At 53.0% G+C, this 21,131-nt stretch overlaps 1 protein-coding gene across 1 annotated transcript; it reads left to right on the top strand.

The window, feature by feature from the left end:
* The first annotated feature begins 4,106 nt into the window (after positions 1-4,106).
* LOC133351974 (growth arrest and DNA damage-inducible protein GADD45 beta-like) lies at positions 4,107-6,239 on the top strand. The gene is made up of 2 exons (XM_061567619.1): positions 4,107-4,450; positions 4,782-6,239. Exons 1-2 carry the CDS (start codon positions 4,158-4,160, stop codon positions 5,215-5,217), a joined length of 729 nt encoding a protein of 242 aa, XP_061423603.1. The 5' UTR covers positions 4,107-4,157; the 3' UTR covers positions 5,218-6,239.
* Positions 6,240-21,131: the final 14,892 nt, after the last annotated feature.

The following is a 21,131-nucleotide window of genomic DNA, read 5'->3' on the forward strand; positions in this document are numbered from 1 at the left end:
GCGCGCGTGCACTGTTTGCAACGATTTCTATTTTTGAAAGAAAAAAAATGTCCCTCGAAAAAGTGCAACGCGTTCGAGTGAACGCCAGTTGGGACATTTTGTTGTTGCTAAAGCACGAACACGCGGTGAATTAAACAATGCGTGCAAATATCTAGATGTAACTAACCATAAAAAACCCCACTTCATACAGCAGTGGATTAGCCATGGCTGATGATGAGAATTTTTATGCGACTCATAACAAATACGGATACAATTACAATTGGTATAACATCTCCCACAGTCAATCTACTGCTGGCTTAAGGACTCTCCCCGCCTCCACGCCACGTTGGCCGTTGATCATACTTCACCATCATGCTGAAGTGGAGGAGGGGGGGGGGGTTAGCGCCACGGTGGCGAGATGTTAACTATCTCGCCTGGTATACAGGAGGTCGTGGGTTAGATTCCGACTCTGATGCCTGCTGCATATTTGGAGTTTGCATGTTCTGCACGTGGTCGCGTGGATTTTTCTCCGGGTCCCTGCGGGTTTTCCCACCGCGTTGAGAATTAACGTGGGGTTCAGAGTATTTAGGCTGCGATAAATTCCCACACGGCGGTATAAGCCACTTCGTTGACCTATTCATTTGTGGCCAGGTCGCTTCTAAAAATAACAGAGCTTCTAATCTCAGTGGGGCCTTTCCCGAGAAAGTAAAAAAAAAATATCGTTTCAGTCCAGAGCTTTCGGGCGCCATAACCGGCGCATACAGATATCACTCACAATGCGTGATTCGTGTAATTGGCATGACCCGTTTCTCCCCCACCCAACCCAACACCATCTCTCACTCCCTCCCTCCCGAGATGAAATATTTGCGTAAACACCCGGTCGGGTCGGAATGTCCCTTTTTACAACAAAATAAAGTTACAGCGACCTTGACTCGTAACCGGTAACGCGACGTTTAGTTTCTTCTGCAAGCGGAGTGGAGTGGAGTAGCGGTGGGAAGGGAAAGGGACGGAGAGGTCCCCATGTGTAGTCGTCTTTACGCGTAGATGTCGTTTAGATGCACGGTCGCAAATGACAGCGAGGGACAGAGAGAGGGAGAGATCGAGAGAAACAGAGAGAGAGGGGCGCGTGGTGGGTTATTGGCCTCGCACGACCTGCTGAGAGACGTCACGTGGCCGTGGGCCCTTTGGGACAGGGCCACGTGACGCTTCGGAAGGCGACGATGGCCGAGGGTCACGAGGGATGACCAAGTTGACACGGCCGGGCGAGCGGCATGGGGACCGCGCCGGACAGCGGCGTTCACAAGCCGGGGTGGATGGATGGGGGGGGGGGGGGGGTAAGAGATGATGAGAGCGATGGAATGAGCTCGGTTGTTGCAGATGCTTCAGGTGGATTGTTAATTACATCGCAGAGTCGCGAGCGATCGAGAGACAGAGAGAGAGAGCAGTGACGGCCTCGGGGGTGGGTGGGGATAGCTTCATCCAGCAGTGGATTGACCCCGGCTCATGATGATGATGATGACCATTGCGTTTGAATGCACTCGCTTTCTCGAGCAGTGGGTTTTTAACCTTCACTGCAGCCTTGCACCCCTTTGGATGTCAATCGTTAAAACAAATGCACAATGTTCATAATCACGCATGGGTTTGATGAAACACAGTTGTCACTTGTGTGCCCGTGCTTAATTTTTTGTTTTCGATTATTTACCTTCGAAACAATCATCTGCCCACGTCTCGCACCCCCTAGAAAGGGCACCTCGCATCCCCAGGGGGGTGCAGCGTGCAGGGGGTACAGCGTGCACCCTCCGTTTAATCACATACCAAAATGTAATTACATGACATGTAGGCTGTGTGTGGCGGGATATATAAACGTTTAGGTTGAGGTGTAGATTTGTGCAGTAGTTTCAGGCTGCCGCGCCCGCCGCAATAAGTTATAATGTAGCGTTGTAAGCCTCATGTTGGCGTCCCTTTACCTTGGCGCCCGGGGACATATGTACCCCCCTGCTATGCCGCTGGGGTACAGCGTGCACCCCCAGTTGAAGAACCACTCTGGCTTAGAGGCATCTCGTTGGCGTGCTGTTGTGTGGCAGCTCTATTGATTTGTTCTCCCCGGATAACCGTGCCGTAATAACGAGCCCTAAAAAATGAAAAAAAAAACCTGATAATGTATATTCCACGAAACGAGAGACTCGGTGTTCTTTTGGCTTGCGAGATTAATGGCTCCATCTCCCCTGGTGAGGAGCGCCCCCCAGTTCTCTGCAGCAAGCACCGCTCTCTCTCTCTCTTTCTCCCTCCCTCTCTCGTGTTCCAGTTTTGCAAGCGAGCGCCTGTGTTCAAATGCGTGTGTAGTAGGTGTGTGTACTGTGTGTGTGTAGTGAGTATGTGTGTGTACTGTGTGTGTGTAGTGAGTGTGTGTGTGTACTGTGTGTGTGTAGTGAGTGTGTGTGTGTAGTGAGTGTGTACTGTGAGTGTGTTTGGTGAGTGTGTGTACTGTGTGTGTGTTTAGTGAGTGTGTGTACTGTGTGTGTACTGTGTGTGTGTACTGTGTGTGTGTACTGTGTGTGTGTTTAGTGAGTGTGTGTACTGTGTGTGTGTTTAGTGAGTGCAACCCCTAGGTCAACTCGGCCTCAAATTAATCGCCTGGTGCATCGTGTAAACGTCGCCACTGGGGAGACAAAGGCGGTCTGGCGTGGCGTTGTGCACCCACGCCACCCTCGTGTGCCGTTCAGCCCTTGATAGGTGACCGCGGAGACAGCACTTGCCCCAACAGCCCGCGTGTACATTGCATGTGCAATGAACGCGGGTGTGCACGTGCTTATCAGTGCAGACGCGCCGTCATTCCGACCGGGCAACCTGCAGTGACCAGCGCGGTGAAGTATGTCTCAAATAAGCCGCAACGGGGTGTGAGAGTTGAAACCCCTCGCGCGGCAGCGGATTGACCGAAGCAAATGCGTTTGCAGGCGTGCGATGAGCCGGTCTGCGTACGCTCGTAGCGGTGTATGTGCGCTAGTGACCGTGCATCGTGTGTGTGTTTGTTGTGTGCGTGCAACGTGTTCACACACAAGAGATGAGCAGCGCAGAGTACTACACGCATGCACCCCCCTCGCGTATACCGTGACGGCCTGCATAGGTGCTCGCGAGAACAGCACTTGCCCCCGAAAGTGTGTCGAGCCTATACGGGGGAGCTTTGCCTCTGTGTTTGCGCGCACGCGAATGTTCTTTTCTGGAGCCCTTCTAGGGACGGTCTAGAAAATACTCCCCCCCCCCCTCCCGTGTGTGCCTCCTTACGCGAAATGAATCTTGCTGCGCGAAAGAAACATGTTCACGGAATGAAGAGTGGGTGGATGGGTGAGTCTGGTGAGCGGGGGGTGTGTGGGGGGGGGTGCAGGAGGTGGTTGATGGGGCTGGTCGTTGCAATCGCTAAACCGAAAAACACACTCGTACATAACAACAACAAAAAAACAGACCGTCTCTCGCGTAAATACGCGAGAAGGGATGAGAAAATGGAATAACAGCCGAGCGGAGAGCCGGCGGTGGTGTGGTGGTGGTGGTGGATGGGGGGGGGAGTGGGGGATCAACATCTCTCCACGAGTCTACTGCATGTTTTGTTCGAATGTCGTGGTATTGTTTTTGACACCAGATCGCAGCAGCAGCAGCAGCGGCGGCAGGCAGCAGCGGGCCAAGCGGCGGTGGTGGGGAGGGGAGGGAGCGAGAGGGAGGGAGCGAGAGGGGAGGAGGGGAGGAGGGAGGGGAGGAGGGGAGGGGGAGGAGGAGGGCGAGCGAGAGGGGAGAGGGAGGAGGGAGCGAGAGGGGAGGGAGTTGAGTTCGAGTGAGGCGGGGGGCTTGGATGACCGCGGGCTAAGGCGGGGAGGTGTGGACCCAGGCGGGGAGGGAGGGAGCCGGTTTATGTGTGCGCGTGTCTGTGTGTGTTATGGGGGGTGGTGGTGGTGGGGGGGCAGAGGCAAGCGAGAGAAGAAGGGAGGGAGAGAAACAGTTTGGGGGGATCATGGGGTGGTTGGGTGGCTGGTGGCGTGGGGGGGGAGGAATCCACAAGCCAATGGGAGAACACGTGGACGGGTGACGAATCAGCCGCCTATATAAACCGAGGCGCGTTGCTCCCGAAGCCCCACACCTCTCTCTCGCCTTCTACTCCTGCCACCCTCTCTCGCTACCACGCTCTTGTTATGAAACCCAGAGCTGTCGCGCCGAGAAAACGGATTACCTCTGCTACGACCGGCTGCACTGTGGCTTCAGCGCAAAGCGACGCTAACAACAACAACAACAGCAGCAACAATTTCAGCAGCCTCAGCAGCATCAGCAGCATCAGCAACATGACCCTGGAGGAGGTTGCGACTGGAACCACCGAGGAGCAAGCGATGCAGACTGTTGAGCAAGCGCTGGAGGAGCTCTTGGTGGGCGCACACAAGCAGGGAGACCTTACGGTCGGAGTCTACGAGTCTGCCAAGCTGCTCAATGCGTAAGTCTCACTTCCAGCACATTGTTCGGGTAGTGGGTGGGTGGGTTGGGGTGGGACACGGGGACTCGAGTAACCGCAGGGCTCGGAGGCGTCTCTCGCGAGTCGCACGAGGGATATTTGGCTGCGCGAGTGTTGATGGTCACTGCGACCTCCACTTAGTGCGCGCGGGTTTAATGCCGAGTTAACCTAGCGGGGACACACACACACGCACGCCACATGAGATTGTCTCGAGTAGAGAATATCCCATTGTGTAATGCAACGGTTTACACGCGACGACTCGCCGCTCGTACACAGTGTCTAACCGTGTCCTCTCTCCTCCTTGGCTCCACAGTGACCCAGACAGCGTGGTGCTCTGTCTCCTGGCCGCCGACGCCGACGAGGAGTCTGACCTGGCCCTGCAGATCCACTTCACGCTGATCCAGGCCTTCTGCGGCGACAACGACATCGATGTGATCCGGGTGCGCGGCGTGGCGCGCCTCGCTCAGCTGCTCTGCGGCGGCGACGGCGGCGTCAGCGCTTCCAGCGGCACCGGTGTCGTGGGAGCCGAGAGCGAAGGGGAGGAGGAGGAGGAGGGCGATAATGCCTCCTCCACCACCACCACCAGCAGCACGTCTCCCTCCTCCGCCGCTGACGAGCCCCGGGACCTGCACTGCCTGCTGCTCACCTCGACGCTGCCCGCGGGACCCCTCCGCGCGGTCGCCTCGTTCTGCGCCGAGAGCCGCTACCGCAATCAGTGGGTGCCGAGTCTGAGCCTCACCGAGCGCTGAGCGGCGTGCCCGTGCCCCGTGACGGGGGGCGAGGCGCAGCCACACCGATGGGTAACGGCAGCTACTACAGCGGCTACAGCAGCGGCTGAAAAGCAGCAGCGGCTACAGCAGAAGAAGCAGCAGCAGCGACAGCAGCGAGAAGACGCCACGAGCTCGAGGGCATCGGCGTCACGGCGACGAAGACGACCACCGCCACGGTGGTGATGATGATGATGGTTGATGGTGGTCGTCAAGAGTCGGTCCGTAGTTTGGCTTCGCTGGCTGGAGGCTAAACAAGGAGCCTGATGGAGGAGGGTCCGTGGACCGGTCTGGTTCGATCCGGATCGGTGCCCTGGCAAGACTGTCGGTCGAGCGAGGCTGGAGTCTTAAGGAGGAGGATGAAGACGACGATGATTTAAGATGAACTGGGATAGGAGGAGGTTGAACTGTGCAGTCGGCTTGTTGTTGGAGGAAGCTGAGCGGCTGTCGGGAGTTCAGAGTTTCGAGAGGAGTTGAGTGATTGTGGTGGGGTGGGTTGAATTACTGACTCACCCCCCACGGCTCTCTCTCTGCGCAACGCATCCCAGTGACTTACCAGAACCCACGAGAATAGTGGGGGACGGAACGCACACACGAACACACGAGTTTTTTTGTTTTTAATTTAAGGTAACATTATTTGTTTAATTTAACTTCACCAAACTTTATTTAATTGTATCCGCACCGCACGGAATGGATTTGCCACGAAAGTGCCGCTTGTAACATCATGTTACGCACAATGATCTTCAATTTGCACCTTGAGATTAACAATGCATTGTTATAATTGTTACTGTGTTACTACTGCCATAGCAGAGTTGAGATACCTTGCGTTACTGTCTTACCATTTGTTCGAAGAGTACTGTCACGATCATAATGTATTTCTTGTTCAATCACAATATTGTATTTATGCACGCATATTCAATCCACGTATTATAATAATAATTTATATTCCTGTCTATTGCATTGTGCAATATTACAAAGAAAATAAAAGAATATATAAAATGCAACTGAATGCTCTGCTTTTGTCTTATCGTTCCTGGAGTTTTGGTGATCCACGATCTGCCATGGTTTATCCACTGCTGAGTGGAACTGCACCCCCCTCCCCCCCCCCCCAAATCAACACAGCCTTCTCACGATCCTGCATTAGCGAGAACTCTATATTAATAGTTCCTTGGGTTTAAAATTAGCGCACTCTTTACGCATTTAAAAAACAAAATGTGTGGGTCTTTCACGTGCATTATGACGTGGGGGGTGGGGGGGTGGATGCTTGAACAAAGCGCGCATTTGCACGCGACAGTCATTACTGAGCGAGGCGTGGACTCTTCCTTGCGTCAGCTGCCGCGCAGTCACCGAGAGGCGGGTGGTGGTGGGGTGGGTGGGGGATTAGATGAGTGTGGGGGTGGGAGAGGTGCGCAGTTTCTAGAATAAAGAGCCGTGCGCAGTCTGTATTATTCTGCGTATCCACACCGCAGCTGGTCACCCTCCCAAACCAACCACACCCCCCCCACTCTTACATAAAAGAATGGTGCGATCCACGTCCATTAAAGCCGAGCGCTGCAGAGCGCGCGACTGTGCCATCTGTTGGGTTTATTTTTTTTACAAAGGGGTGATTTTATCCACCAATTAAAAATAAAAAAAATACAATTCAATTTTTTTCTCTCTCTCTCATAAATAGTGCATTCTTTTTTCGAGGAAATGTTAGCCTCTTGTACAAACAAAACTACATTTTACAGCGCGCATTGAACACATTCAAGGTTCCATCTTTCCAGAACGCGTGTCACAATTTAAACACGAAAAGACGATTCAGCACCGTGTCCCAAGATTTCGCGCTCAAGAAACGCGTGAAACAAGGGTTCGGCATTTTTGCCGCTCTCCATTTACAAAAATACAAATGCAGAAGATTCGAACAGGTGCAATAATGATACTACTGTGACTACTACCGTCCGGCAACACCACTAATTGGTGCACCATGCCTCTATACGTTGATTCGAGGGATGCGATAGAGGATGCACCGCGTGAATTATTATCAGGGGGAGCCAGCGGACTGCCCTGAGACACGCATCTGTCGCGTGCGGCGTGTGCTTGTCTCCAGGCAGACTCGAGGCGCGGAGAGAGGGGGAGGGAGGGAGGGAGGAGGAGGGAGGATGAGGGAGGGAGGAGGGAGGAAGGATGAGGGAGGGGGAACGGAGGGAGCAGGGAGGTGATTTTTTTTAATAAAAAGCTGACTCGTCGCTCGTGCTGCCCGCGTACAGCGTTGGCGCCCTCTGGTGTCGAGAAGTATCGACGCAGAGATGTATAGGAACACGGACACACACACGTCATCGCTGTCGACCCATACGGTTCCGCAGCGTATTCTTGTGCAGGGAAATTGAGTTTGCGGGTCCACACGACGTACAGCCGTTTTGATTCGGGCAAAAAAAAGTGTTTGTGTCTATTCGTTTGCGTTTCTCCCTTTGGATGGGACTTTGTAGGATGAACGTTTAGATGCATAAGGGGCACGTGGTGACCAATGAGGTGTGAATTGGTCTGTCATAAGGTAGGGCACTGATTAATGGGTCGACAGGTTTGTGCAATCGTCCCACGACTTATTATTGCCGTCGTATGGCGGATAATGTAAATGCCCAGCGACAACTACGATGTGACGCGCAAGGGGGTCAAGCCGGATTGCCGCGTAAGGAGGTGCGGGGTCGTGTATCGTCGCTTTGACGTCCCCTTCGTATTTGTGGGTCGGGGCATTGCGTCGTTATACGTCGTGCGCTCTCCGTTCTGGATGGCCAAGGTCGTACACTGGAGATGTTCTTCTTCTTGGTTCTTTCGGTAAAGTCACGTAGAAGGGAAATAATAAAATAATACAAATAAAACAATAAAATACAATTTTCACGACTTTTCGGCCACAACGCAAGCAGCCGTTTTTTTTATTTTGGAGAGGTTTTTTTAACAAAAAAATCGCCAGTGTTTGGAAAATTCTACTTTCTGACGTGGTTCATCTTCTTGGTTCTTTCGGTAAAGTCACGTAGAAGGGAAATAATAAAATAATAAAAATAAAACATAATTAAATACAATTTTCACGACGTTTCGGCCACAATGCAAGCAGCCGTTGTGTCCGAAACGTCCTGAGAATTATTTAATTATGTTTTATTTTTATTATTTTATTATTTCCCTTCTACGTGACTTTACCGAAAGAACCAAGAAGATGAACCCCTGCAGTCACGAAAGCTTTAAATCGAAATTTCTGACGTGGCTTGCGCCGATCGCGGTTTGAGTGTGGACGATGAGCTTCGCGAGGGATCAGAAACCCAAGGGGTCTTCCTCCTCGCGAGGAACAAACACAGATCGACGTAGACAAGGACGCACGCACACACGCGCGCGCAGAGATGCAAAGACACTCACTTGCTCGCCGCGCAAAAGCAACAACGACGACGACACGAGGAGATACACGGATAATTAGTTCAGGTAGAAAAGAACATTGACCCAGGCGCATGAGACGAAAGACCCGCAATATATAATGATGTGCTCTTGCTGCTGCTGCTGCTGATGATGATGATGAAGATAGTGGTGGAATTTGTGATGGTGCATGATTAACTAACTCATGTTACCGACGGTGCTACCACTGCTGGTGATGATGACGACCACGCTGCGAGCAAACGCCCTTCATCGGCAGAGGTCACCTCTTCAGAGTTAACGCACAGACACGGTCGTCATGACGACGACGATGATGATGATTGTGCAGTTGATGCAGCAGCAGCGGCTACTGCTGCACCAGCAGGAGCTACTGCTCCTTCTGCGGAAGCAGCAGCTACTGCTCCTACTGCAACAGCTACCGCTCCTACTGCAGCAGCTACCGCTCCTGCCGCTGCTGCTGATGATGGTAGATGTGATGACTTGATGACTGCGGTGACTGATCAAGGTGACGATAATCCTGCAGATGCTGGTGACGGAAACACGTGTCGCTAGAGGTCACCTTGCCAATCGAGGCAGTCAGGTTATGGCTTTTGCAAAGACACGCCGTGATCACGACGCTGCTGTTGCTTGTGCTGTACGGTAATCATGATGGCTATGCCGATCACCATGTTGATCACTGTGATCAATGATGATACAAATTACGATAATTCTGCTGCTCAATTCGACGGTTCAACAGAGGTCACCTTTTCAAACGAAGGCAGTCAATACACGCACACGCCTCCACGCAGGAGGTGTCAGACAGAGAAGGTGACAGGAAGCTGATAGGGGTCATGAGCACGAGGTGTGGGGGGGGTGTATGTAAGGTGTGTCTGGGGGGAGGGTGCGGTGGGCTAGGGGTTGTAGGCAGGTGAAGGAGGGGGGCGGAGGAGGAAACTGGGACAGGATGGAGCGTGGGTAGCAGAGTGAGCTACGTACGTTGAACTTCTTTCGTGCCGTACGTAGCCAATCGTGCTGATCGGAGGCGCGGGATGACGTGGGCCGGATGGTGATGGTGTGAGTGTCTTTGTAGGGGAGCGGTGGCGCAGCGGTTAGCGCACTGCATGTATGTATGTTGAACTTCTTTTGTACCGTACCTAGACGACCGTGCTGATCGGAGGTGCGGTGGGAACGGACCCGAGCTCGATTCCTGCTCACGGCCAACCACCAACAGCAGTGTACGATTATCTGAACGAGTGCTGGGCCTCCCCTAGGTCGACTCAGCCTGAAATTAGTAACTGGTGCTAAAGTCGTGCATGGTGCTGTCCACCCCACCCCCATCCGTGGGTGCTGGCTACTCGCTAACGGCACTTGCCCCAAAAGTCTGTGTGAGGCTATCCGTGGGGGGGAGGGGATCTTTGTCTTGTGTGGACTCAGCGAGGGTCGCGTTGCGCCACTGGGCGCTCACGCATCGCGTGCGCGCACTCCGCGGCCTCCCCTTGTTGATCGTTGGCTCTGGGCGCAAGCTTCCTGCGACGTTACAATGAGAAGGGAGCACAAAACACCACGGCGGCGGCGGAGCGGTTGATTCTTTATGAGTCTGAGCAGGTGCAACGGATAGAGCCGTGGGGGGGGGGGGGGGGGGGGTGTGGATTGAGTTTGGTGATCATTCAGCTGTCGGTCCCAGGTCGTCTACTGGCGCGGGTGGGCGGAATTGAACTCCGCAGAACCGGCTCGCGTGCGAGTGGAGAATGTGTCGCAGGCTCGCATCGCCGTCCGTTCAATTGGGTCCCCTGCCCTGCTCTTTCTGGGTGTGTTTACCCACGGCGAGCGTGCGGTATTATGCGCGCGAACGCGTATCACACAGGACGTGTGTGTGCGCGCGCGCGCGTGCGTGATTATGTGTGAGGAGCGGTGGTGGAGCGGTTCGTGCTACGCTGCGCTACGAACACGGCGACTCGGGTTTGAATCCCGCTCACGGCCAACACCGGTGATGGCGATTATCTGAACCGGTCCTGGGCCTCCCCTAGGTCGACTCGGCCAAAAAATTAGTACCTGGTGCGGTGTGTAAACATCGCCACTGGGGAGACAAAGGCGGTCGGGCGTGGTGGTGGCCACCTACCCACTCGTGTACCGTTGCCGGCCTTCATAGGTGCTCGCTAACAGCACTTGCCACTACAGTCTGTTAAGGCTATACGGGGGACCTTTGTCTTTGTTTCGTGTGATTATTTACGCGCGCGCGTGTGCGTGTCTGCGTGCGAGAGTGGATAATTGTCGGGCGCTTTGTCCGCGTCTGATTCCATGACCCGACTCTCACCTTCATCACCGGTCGCTTAAGTCTCTTTATCGACCCCCAATGCGCACGCGAGGCCAAACGGCGATCATCCCGCGAGACCATGAAACGCAACGGAATTGATTAATACTCTTTGGTTCTTTCGGTAAAGTCACGTAGATAAAAAATAAAAAAAGATAAATAAATATAAGTAAATTAAATCACGGCGTTTATTTATTTTAATTTATAATTTTAATTTTATTTTTCATCTACGTGACTTTACCGAAAGAACCAACGAGTATAGATCCTTGCAGTCACGAAAACTTGAAATCTTGAAGGAATTTATTTAATAAACACGTTGTCCAAAAGAGCCAAACCCACGTTTGGACGGCTAATTGTGATGCCGCTACAAACAAAAGATACTCAGGCGGTGGGTGACCAATTTGCAACAATTTGCATGGAAGAGCCAAGTCATTCGTTCCTGTGCCCTCCTTCGACTCCACTCCACGCCGCTCCCTCGCAGCCACCGGCCCCAGGTGAACAAACATCAAGGGGCTCGCGTGCGTTGCCGGGACGAGAGACACAAACAGGGTGCGTGGGTGGGTGGTGGGGGGGAGGCCGATTCGCGGAACTCTCTCCACTGACCTCTCTGTCTAACAGACAACCACCACTACCACCGCCGGCATTGTGTCATAGTTCAAGTTCCTCGCAGAGGGGGGTGGTGGGGGATGTGGGGGGGTGGGGGGGTCGGTGGGGTGGTGGGGTGGTTGATGGGGGAGTGAAGTGGTGGAGGAGTTGGTGGGGGGGAGGGAGGTGGTGGGGAGGGTTGGTGGGGGGTGGGGTGGTGGGGGGGGGGTCGGTGGAGGGGGTTGGTGGGGGGATTAGTGGGGGGTGGGGTTGGTGGGGGGGTTGATGTGGGAGTGAATTGGTGGGGGAGTTGGTGGGGGGGGGTGAGGGGTGGGGTGGTGGGGAGGGTTGGTGGGGGGGTTAGGTGGTGGGGGGGGGGTGGTGGGGGGCTCACAACAACCCCGTGGGGATCTTCACTCGCCTTGTTCGCACATGCACACCGAGGCTGTGCGAGTGAAGCTGCTGGCTAAACGCAAGTTTGGCTGTGGATGGTTTTAAACGTGAGCCTCCGATTACTTCCCCCCATCCCACTCCCCTCCGATTTGCACGGTTGGCTACGTACGGCGTGGAAGAAGTTCCACATACACTACTGTCTGTCTGCATTCACGTTGCCGATGGACGATGGGAATATCCGCCAGTTTGTGTGTGCTTGTAATCGTGGAGAGAGAGAGAGAGAAAATTAGGTTGTAAATAATTCAAAGCAATGATTTGCAACCGCCCCGGTTAAAGGACTGCCCGATAAAGGCCCTCAACGTGTCGTGACATACTTCACCAGGATCTCAAATCACCGCTCATCATTGATGGGAGCCGATGCCGGATATCAAACTCAGGTGTCGTTGGGCTCGATGTTCAGGTCGTGCACGCGAACCGATGCCCCCACAACCACCCTCGAATGAAACGTTTAGGTCTGAAAACAAGTAAAGTTGAAAAGTGCTGTTTAAATACGTACAGCGTGTTATGAATTTTATTTTATTACTAATCTAATATACAAATATCTGTTTTGTTTAAATTAACTTCCGTATTGGGTGCGGTGGTCCTAAATTTTGCATGTCACGTGGTCTCGGCAGCGCAATTCTTGCACGTTGCAAATTCGGGAATGGATGAACGTTGGTGAATCATTGGATGGGTTGGTGGACCAGGCACAGATTGGCGCACACGTTTGCGAAACTCTCGGCCAACAGCTTTGCCAGGTGGATGGCAGTAGAGGAAGTATGGTTCACATCTGTTTGTGCGGAACAGCTCGCGAGACAGAGAGACACACACACACAGGGAGAGACAATTAAGGAGTCACAGAGAGACACAAACGCATAGACAAAGAGAGACACACAGATTGCATAGACAGGCATTGAAGACTCAGATAAACACAGAGACACAGCAATACACACACATAGGCACAAATCGTTCCAGGGGGGAGGGGGGGTGTATTGGGCATGGCGTAGCGAGATAAGCCTTTAGAGTTCAGTTGAGTGCTGGGTTTTCTAAAATACCGGTCACTAGTAGAGTGACTGCTTCGTAGGGTCCGCAGAGAAAGGACTGGGTGGAGTTGTGGTTGGGGGAGAGGAGATGGAGGGGGACGGAGGGAGAGGGGGTTTGGAGGGGAGGGAGAGGGGGCTGGAGGGGGGTGGAGGGGGGGGATAGAGAGGGGGCTGGAGGGGGGTGGAGGGGGGGGATAGAGAGGGTCATTGTCCGTGAGTGGCAGCTGCGTTGGTGTCGAGTTTCCCCAAAATTCGCCCAGAGACGCGCATGCGCACACGGGACGACGTCGCGCGCACACAACGCGCACGAATCATCACGACTAGAATAATCATCATAATTACCGGCATCATCGTTACCATTTGCGTTATCATTAACTTCATCTTTCGTCAAGTTATTATCAATCACCACCACCATCATCATCACCATCCCAAAGGGGCAATCCGCTAAAGTGTGTATCTGTAAAAACGTGTGTTTGTGTGTTTAAATGCATGCGTGTGCGTTTAATTGTTCTGTGTGTGTGGCTATATGCATGTGCATACGCATGTTTGCATGTATATACGCATGTTTGCATGTATATACGCGTGTGTTTTAATTGCATGTGCGTGTTTGTTCACTGTGTATTTTTAGCAGTGTGCCTGCGTAGGCGTTGTGTGTGTGCATGCCCGCTGCTCTACGAACCTGGCGACCCGAGTTCGATTCCCGCTCACGGCCAACACCGGTGTGACGATTATCAGAACTGGTCCTGGGCCTCCCCTAGGTCTACTCAGCCTCAAATCAGTACCTGGTGCGATGTGTAAACATCGCCACGAAGGAGACAAAGGCGGCCGGGCGTGGTGCTGGCCACCCACCCCCTCGTGTGCCGTGCCGGCCTTAATAGGTGCTCGCTAAACATAACTTGCCCCAACAGTCTGTTAAGGCTATACGGGGGATCTTTGTTTTTGTGTGTCGTGTACATATGCATATCACTTGGGGATACATTCATCCAGCAGTAGTCAGAACATGGCTGATGATGGCGATGTGGCCAACATCGAACGAGCGGTATTGGAGCCTGTCACGGGCCTCCCCTAGGTCGACTCGGCCTTAAAACAAATAGTACACGACTCCACGTGTAAACATCGGCACCGGGGCGACAAAGGCGGTCGGGCGTGGCGCTGGCCACCGACCCCCACCCCCTCGTGTGCCAGAGCGACATTCAAAGGATGCGTCGCTATCGGAACTCGCACCCCCCCACCCAACCGCCCGTTAAAAGGGCCGTCCATAAATGACGTCACGCGATTTTGGACGATTTTTTACCACCCCCCCTCTCGTCACACGGCGTCACAAAAAGTCAGACCCCCCCTAAAATATGACGTCAAAAAGCTCTGCCCCGCCCCCCCCACAAAATATAAAACATGCTTCAAATCGCTTTAAACTATTGTCATTGTAGTGCGTATTTAATGTGGCGCTGCACTCTGATGCTGTAGGAGAAAACATGTATTAAAACGTCTATTTAATGAAGTAGAACGTGTTGTCTATATTTAAAGTTGCGCATTTTGATGTGACGTCACATTTCTCAAACCTCCCCCCTCTCGTCACACATTGTCACAAATATCTGACCCCTCCCCCCCCCAGGTGCGTGACGTCATTTATGGACGGCCCCAAAGGCTACCCGGGTGACCTTTGTCTCTGTTCCGTGTTCGCAGTGCTATCTGCGTGCGACATTCTTCGTCGTTGGCATTTCGAATTTCCCTGTTTGTTGGAGAAAACAATTCCACACAACCAGATTGAGGTTGACGCGTCTCTTTCCTGCCACCACGCAAGCGCAGTCATAGAAGACGACAGCCACCAAACAAACAATCACGGCATGCGGCCCAATCGCTGTAAGCCTCTATGCACTACCACGAGATGTTTTGCTCGCGGAGTCAAGATATTGTTGTGACTTCGCCGAATGGCAGTCATCCCCCCCCCCGCCCCCAGTTCCCCCCCTCTCCCTCGACCCCCCCCCGCCCCCAGTTCCCCCCCTCCCTCGACCCCCCCTCCCTCGACCCCCCCTCTCCCTCGACCCCCCCCCCGCCCCCAGTTCCCCCCCTCCCTCGACCCCCCCTCCCTCGACCCCCCCTCTCCCTCGACCCCCCCCCCCGCCCCCAGTTCCCCCTCCCTCGACCCCCCCCCGCCCCCAGTTCCCCCCCTCCCTCGACCCCCCCCCGCCCCCAGTCCCCCCTCCCTCGACCCCCCCTCCCTCGACCCCCCCTCTCCCTCGACCCCCCCCCCGCCCCCAGTCCCCCCTCCCTCGACCCCCCCCCCGCCCCCAGTTCTCCCTCGACCCCCCCCCCCCGCCCCCAGTCCCCCCTCCCTCGACCCCCCCCCCGCCCCCAGTCCCCCCCTCCTTCGACCCCCTCTCCCTCGACCCCCCCCCTTCCTCGACCCCCCCCCTCCCTCGCCCCCCCCCTCGACCCCCCTCCCTCGACTCCCCCTCTCTCGCCCCCCCCTCCCTCGCCCCCCCTCCCTCGACTCCCCCCGTCCCCAGTCCCCCCCTCCCTCGACCCCCCCCACCCCCCAGACGTGGAGGGAAGCACGCGAGGCGCATGGGGTCGTCTGCCCCCCGCGTGTCCCTGTCCGTGTCGTACTTGGCGGAGGTGATTCCCGTGACACAAAGCCGCCTTCCGTGTCCTCGTGCGGGTGGTGGTCACGAGCAGCACTGGGGAGACGAAGGCGGCTGGGACGCTACCGATATTGGCCACAATACCAACCCCTCACCCCCTCCCTAGTGGCACAGTTCCGGCCTTAATAGGTGCTCGCTATCAGCACTTGACCCAACAGGCTATGGAGGCTATACCGGGGAGGGGGAGCCTTTGTCTTTTGTATGTGTGCAGAGGTCGACTCAGCCTGAAATGAGTCCCTGGTGCGAAGTGTAGAAACATCACCACGAGGAAAACAAAGACGGCCGGGCGTGGTGCGGGCCATCTACCCCCTCGTGGCCTTCATAGGTGCCTCTCGCTAGCAGCACTTGCCCCAACGGTCTGTTAAGGCTATACGGGGAGGGGCATCTTTATTTTTGTATAAATACGTACACGGTCTGTATTGGCTATATATAATTATTTACTTGTTCCTGTTTTGCCTCTGGATGTGAATTCAGCTCAGAGGTTTTTACCTCTAGGTCCGACAGCTCCACAGTGAATCCAGTGTAGAAAATCCAGTTTCGATAGGGGGGGGGGGTTAAGCTCTGCATCCAAACAGCCGCGCGTTCGGATGCAGACCAAAGGTTCTAAAACCTCTTCTTGGTTCTTTCGGTAAAGTCACGTAGAAGGGAAGTAATAAAATTATAAAAATAAAACATAATAAAATAATATAATAATATAACAATATTACTTCCCGTCTACGTGACTTTACCGAAAGAACCAAGAAGATGAATCCCTGCAGTCACGAAAGCTTTAAATCGAAAGTTCTAAAACCTTTCGAGAATTCCAGCCCGGTGATAAGTCTCAACCCCTTAGTAGGTCGCAATCCAGCTCAGAGGTGTTACCTATTGAAGTGAATTCCACACATTCTAGATTTGAAGCTTTCGTGACTGCAAGGATTCATACTCTTAGGTTTTTTCGGTAAAGTCACGTTGGTAAAAAATTAATAATAATAGAAATAAAACAAATAAAAATAATAATATAAATGATTATAATAATAATATATATAATTATTATTCCTATTAGTTTCTATTTTTTTTTTATTTATTTTTTTTACCTACGTGACTTTACCGAAAAAAACCTAAGAGTATGAATTCCACACAGACAGACACACGCACATAAGCAACCCACACATAACCATTCAATATATAAATGGCCCACCGCGTGTAAATGCGTAGTCAGCTATTGTTCCGCGCGCGCTCTCTGAGTCAATCTGACCTCGTCAATGCCAAAGTAAAAGCGGCGATTCTTGCTCGCGTGACCTTTACAAAGGGCATTCCTCGCTGCCACGTGCGTTGCAATGCCGGCCGGGAGAAGCCCGTGACTAATCTACGATCGCCACAGCCAACCGCGATATTTGTATTTTTGTCTATTGTGTTTGTGCTAAACGCCAAATATATATTAAAAAAAAACACGCACTTCCCCCCTTGTTACGCGAGCCGGTACATTGGCTAATAACTGGCCAATATTGATTGACGAACACACAGGAGGTGCCTGCGTCTTGCCTTCGTGATGTAATGCACCACCACAACATCCCTTGTTGTTGTCAAACTATATTTGTTTTGCTCGCCAGCGTTAATGTTTCTGTTGTCGTGAGTTCTTTCGTCATTTACAGAATTGAATTATCTATCGCCCGGTGTCCGATGGATTTTGTTTTCGTGCCATCCGCGTGCGTGATACTGTCGTCGTCCTTGACCACTTGAGACGGTCCATCACCATCGAACCCAGGGCTCCGCTTCTGTCTGGTGCAGGGGTCGGCAACCTACGGCTCCGGAGCCGCATGCGGCTCTTTACGGGCTGCTTCTTGACGATGAGTACGTATGTACTCAGATGCATTGCGGCTCTTGAAATACTGAATTTTGTACCGAATTGGAAAGAAATGGCTCTTCTTGTTATTTTGGTTGCCGACCCCTGGTCTGGTGAAACATCGAACACAGCCAGCCTCTTGTACCGACCGCGTCTTCCCAGCTCGTGAGCTACTGGCAGTTGTCACTTCAGATTGTTTCTCTGCTCTGTATTGGCCAGTGGGCCAGTGCGGTCTCTATATCGGCCGGGGTCGATAGCCAGGGAACCAGTTCCGGCTAAGCCTCGATGTCCTGTCCCACCACATCTTCACTCGCGCAGTGCCAATACTACGTTGCGAAAACAATCCCGGGCAGTGCCGGTGTTGAAACCACGTGCGGCTGTGCGCGATCAGCGATTTCAAGGCTCTGCAGATCTGACAACTCACAGCCTCTAGCAACAGGGAGACGACAGAAAAAAATAAAAATCATAACCATTATATATTCACTGCTGAATGAAGCCCCCCCCCCCTTCTCTGAGCCGTACCAGGAGTGGGAAGTTTGTTTGGCCGTACGTCACCACGCTGGTCAGCGCAAGTTGGTGTAGACGAGGGACATAGATGCGGGAACGTAGAAGTACAGTACAATACAACGATGTATTTTGCATGCACCGTCTTCTGCTGCTCAGGACGGAGGCAGCCGGGCGCGGTTTTGGCCACCCACCCCCTCGTGTGCCGTGCCGGCCTTCATAAGTGCTCGCCAAACAGCACTTGCCCCAACAGTCTGTTAAGGCTATACGGGGATCTTTGTTTTTGTTTGTCGTGTACATATGCATACCACTTTGGGATACATTCATCCAGCAGTAGTTAGAACATGGCCGATGATGGCGATGTGGCCAACATCGGCGAGCGGTATTGGAGCCTGTCACGGGCCTCCCCTAGGTCGACTCAGCCTTAAAACATATACTGTAGTACACGACTTTCCCCAACAGTCTTCTAAGGATACACGTGGTGGCACATTTCTCTGTGTCACTCTCACACAGCTGCTGCTGTCAACTGCTTGCCGGTCGTTCATCGCACGACGGCCCTCGCCACGCAATGGAGTCTAACCGGGCAGAGGGGGACCCTGATGGGCTTGGTGGGTCTGTGTCGGGGCCGGGGTGAGGCGAGTCTGGGCAGGGTCGGGCTGAACGGGCAGGGCTTCCCCCCCGCCCCCACCCCTGACCCCACACTTGCCGTCGTGGTGGCGGTGACGCAAGAGGCGCCGTTCACTTGCAGGCCGCATCGAGGGCGTTGAGCAAGGGCTGAACGAGTGCGCAAAAGCAGCGAGCGTGGGTGGGGAGACGGATCAATCAGAGGCGTCATCTTGATCCTCATCCAGCAGTGGATAGATTATGGATGATGATGATTATACTATGTAACACGATTTTTGTTCCTGAGTAGTAAGTGTTATTTTCTAATTGATTATGCCTCAAAAGTATAGAAAATGGCTATTGTTCCCAAACAAACTTTGCTTTTGTGACCAGGACTTTATGTGAACGAAAGACACAAATGCACACCACGTTTTCTCATTGAAAATAGGTAAAAGTTCTAAATATCACTATCCTTGTTACACAGTTATTAGTGGAATTACGCTAAGAGAGATTAAAGAAGGACACGTGGATGCACATTGCGGGTATCTGGTGCCGTGTGCAGCGGTTAGCCAGCTGCGGTACGAACCCAACCACCCGGGTTCGATTCCCGCTCGCGGTCAACACCGGGTGACGATAATCTGAATCTGTCCTGGGCCTCCCCTAGGTCGACTCAGCCTCAAATGAGTAACCTGGTGCGGTGTGTAGTAAACATCTCCACTGGGGGAGACAAAGGCGGCCACCCTCCTCGCTCCGCTGCCTCCCGGAACAGGTGCCCGTGAACACCACGTGTCGCAACAGTCGTGGTTTGGCTGTCGAGGGGTAGATCTGTGCCTGCCAGGGGGCGCGGGGCTCGGTGCAAATCGCACCCCGGATACGTCGTTCCCTAGGTCCGGCACGCCTCTGCCGCCAGGTATGAATCGTCCGCGTAGCGCGTAAATCTGCACGCGTTTCACACTCCAGGCCACGTGTTCCATACTCCAGGCCACGTGTTCCATACTCCAGGCCACGTGTTCCATACTCCAGGCCACGCGTTCCGCCCTCTGTTTGTCGCAAGCGCCGTGCCACACGAACTCCATCGCGACCGGAGCGCGCTGGGCGTGATTCTGGCACGAGGCACGTCGTGATCTCCATCCTCGTCGTCACCGTGACTTACACGACACACACAACTCAAGCCAACGATTCTCAGCGAGCCTTGACTACCACCACCATCCTCGTCGTCACCGTGACTTACACGATACACACAACTCAAGCCAACGATTCTCAGCGAGCCTTGACTACCACCATCATCATCATCGTTGTTGTTGTCACGACTATCATTCTCATCAATATTGGCAGCGTAATAGCCACAATGTGATCATCATTATCATCATGTTTCCATTATCATCATCATCACCACCACCACCATTGTTATGATTCTCATTGTTACTACGTTATTTAAAATTGTGCGTATATTGCAAAGCTCTCTATTTACTAGGATGTTTCGTGGTCTCCCGTCCGTTCAGCTGCCCATTATGTTCCCTCAAGAACTCTGAATTATATTCACTCACTCACAGTTGCATCCAGTTGTTCAAACCTTGCTTATGTCGCTTAATTCGCCGTCTCCCCCTTTCCTGCACTGTACCTACAATTCTCCCAAGTCAAGACACGGTTAGTCTATCGTTATCTCATTACACGGCCAATATATCACAATGCCCCATCTAAAATTGTTTTTATTTTTGTGTACGTGAACATGCGTGTTGCAAATCATTCAGACTATTCCTAGCTTCGCGAGTGTATATAATATTGCAAATATGTGCGTGGAAAGACAAATATATGGCCACTATATATGTGCGCGTGAATATATTATGTATGTGCATGCATTATATATGACCGTTAAATGTGTCCGCGAGTCACCGTGAACTGTGCATGGGATTGTATAATCCCCTACACCAGCTAGAGCGGTCGAAATATTGTCCATCCGAGCGGTGTCTTTGCTACAAAATAAATTCGTAAATCAATCGTGATGGTAAAGTACGGTCAGGGCCGACACACGGTTTTGTGTAGGGCCATCATCATCATCATCAAGCAGCAGTTTGACAATCTGTAGACATCACGAGGCGACCCTGGTGTGGGATATAACTCAGCGAGGTTCACTCAGCGGTGTCGTTGGGTGCACAATCGATTCGTTCAGGCTGCAGTAGGTGGCGAGGTAGTGTGGGCATGCCCCAACCACTTTCAAGACGTCTGTGAAGGTCAAATACCGTCTCTTGTGGAGGAAGGGGCTACCTAGAGCTCTCCATAGTCGTGATCTTTCTGCCAGCGGTGACGTTAACAAGCAAATTGCAGGGCGTCACCTTTACCATCATTACAATCACTCCAGCGAGTTATTTGGCGACGCTGCTGCTGCTGCGTTGGCATTGGTTCACAATCACGATTAGTAAAAATAAATAACCCAACGCGTTCATAAGTCAATTTATAATAGGCGACGTTTCAGGCAATGAACCTTCAGAGCACGTGGCCAATGCAACCCAGAGGGCGCCACCTGCTCGTTTCCTCCTCCCATGCCGCACGTAAAACAAGACACCAACACTTTCGTG

The sequence above is a fragment of the Lethenteron reissneri genome, chromosome 39 (genome assembly GCF_015708825.2).
Source record: "Lethenteron reissneri isolate LAM-NWPU_2019-01 chromosome 39, ASM1570882v1, whole genome shotgun sequence".
NCBI classification, from domain to species: Eukaryota; Metazoa; Chordata; class Hyperoartia; order Petromyzontiformes; family Petromyzontidae; genus Lethenteron; species Lethenteron reissneri.

Coding starts and splice junctions, on each gene's coding strand:
- LOC133351974 (XM_061567619.1), top strand. CDS start 4,158: ATGAAACCCAGAGCTGTCGCGCCGAGAAAACGGATTACCTCTGCTACG. Junction 4,451..4,781: donor TCTGCCAAGCTGCTCAATGC/GTAAGTCTCACT, acceptor TTGGCTCCACAG/TGACCCAGACAGCGTGGTGC.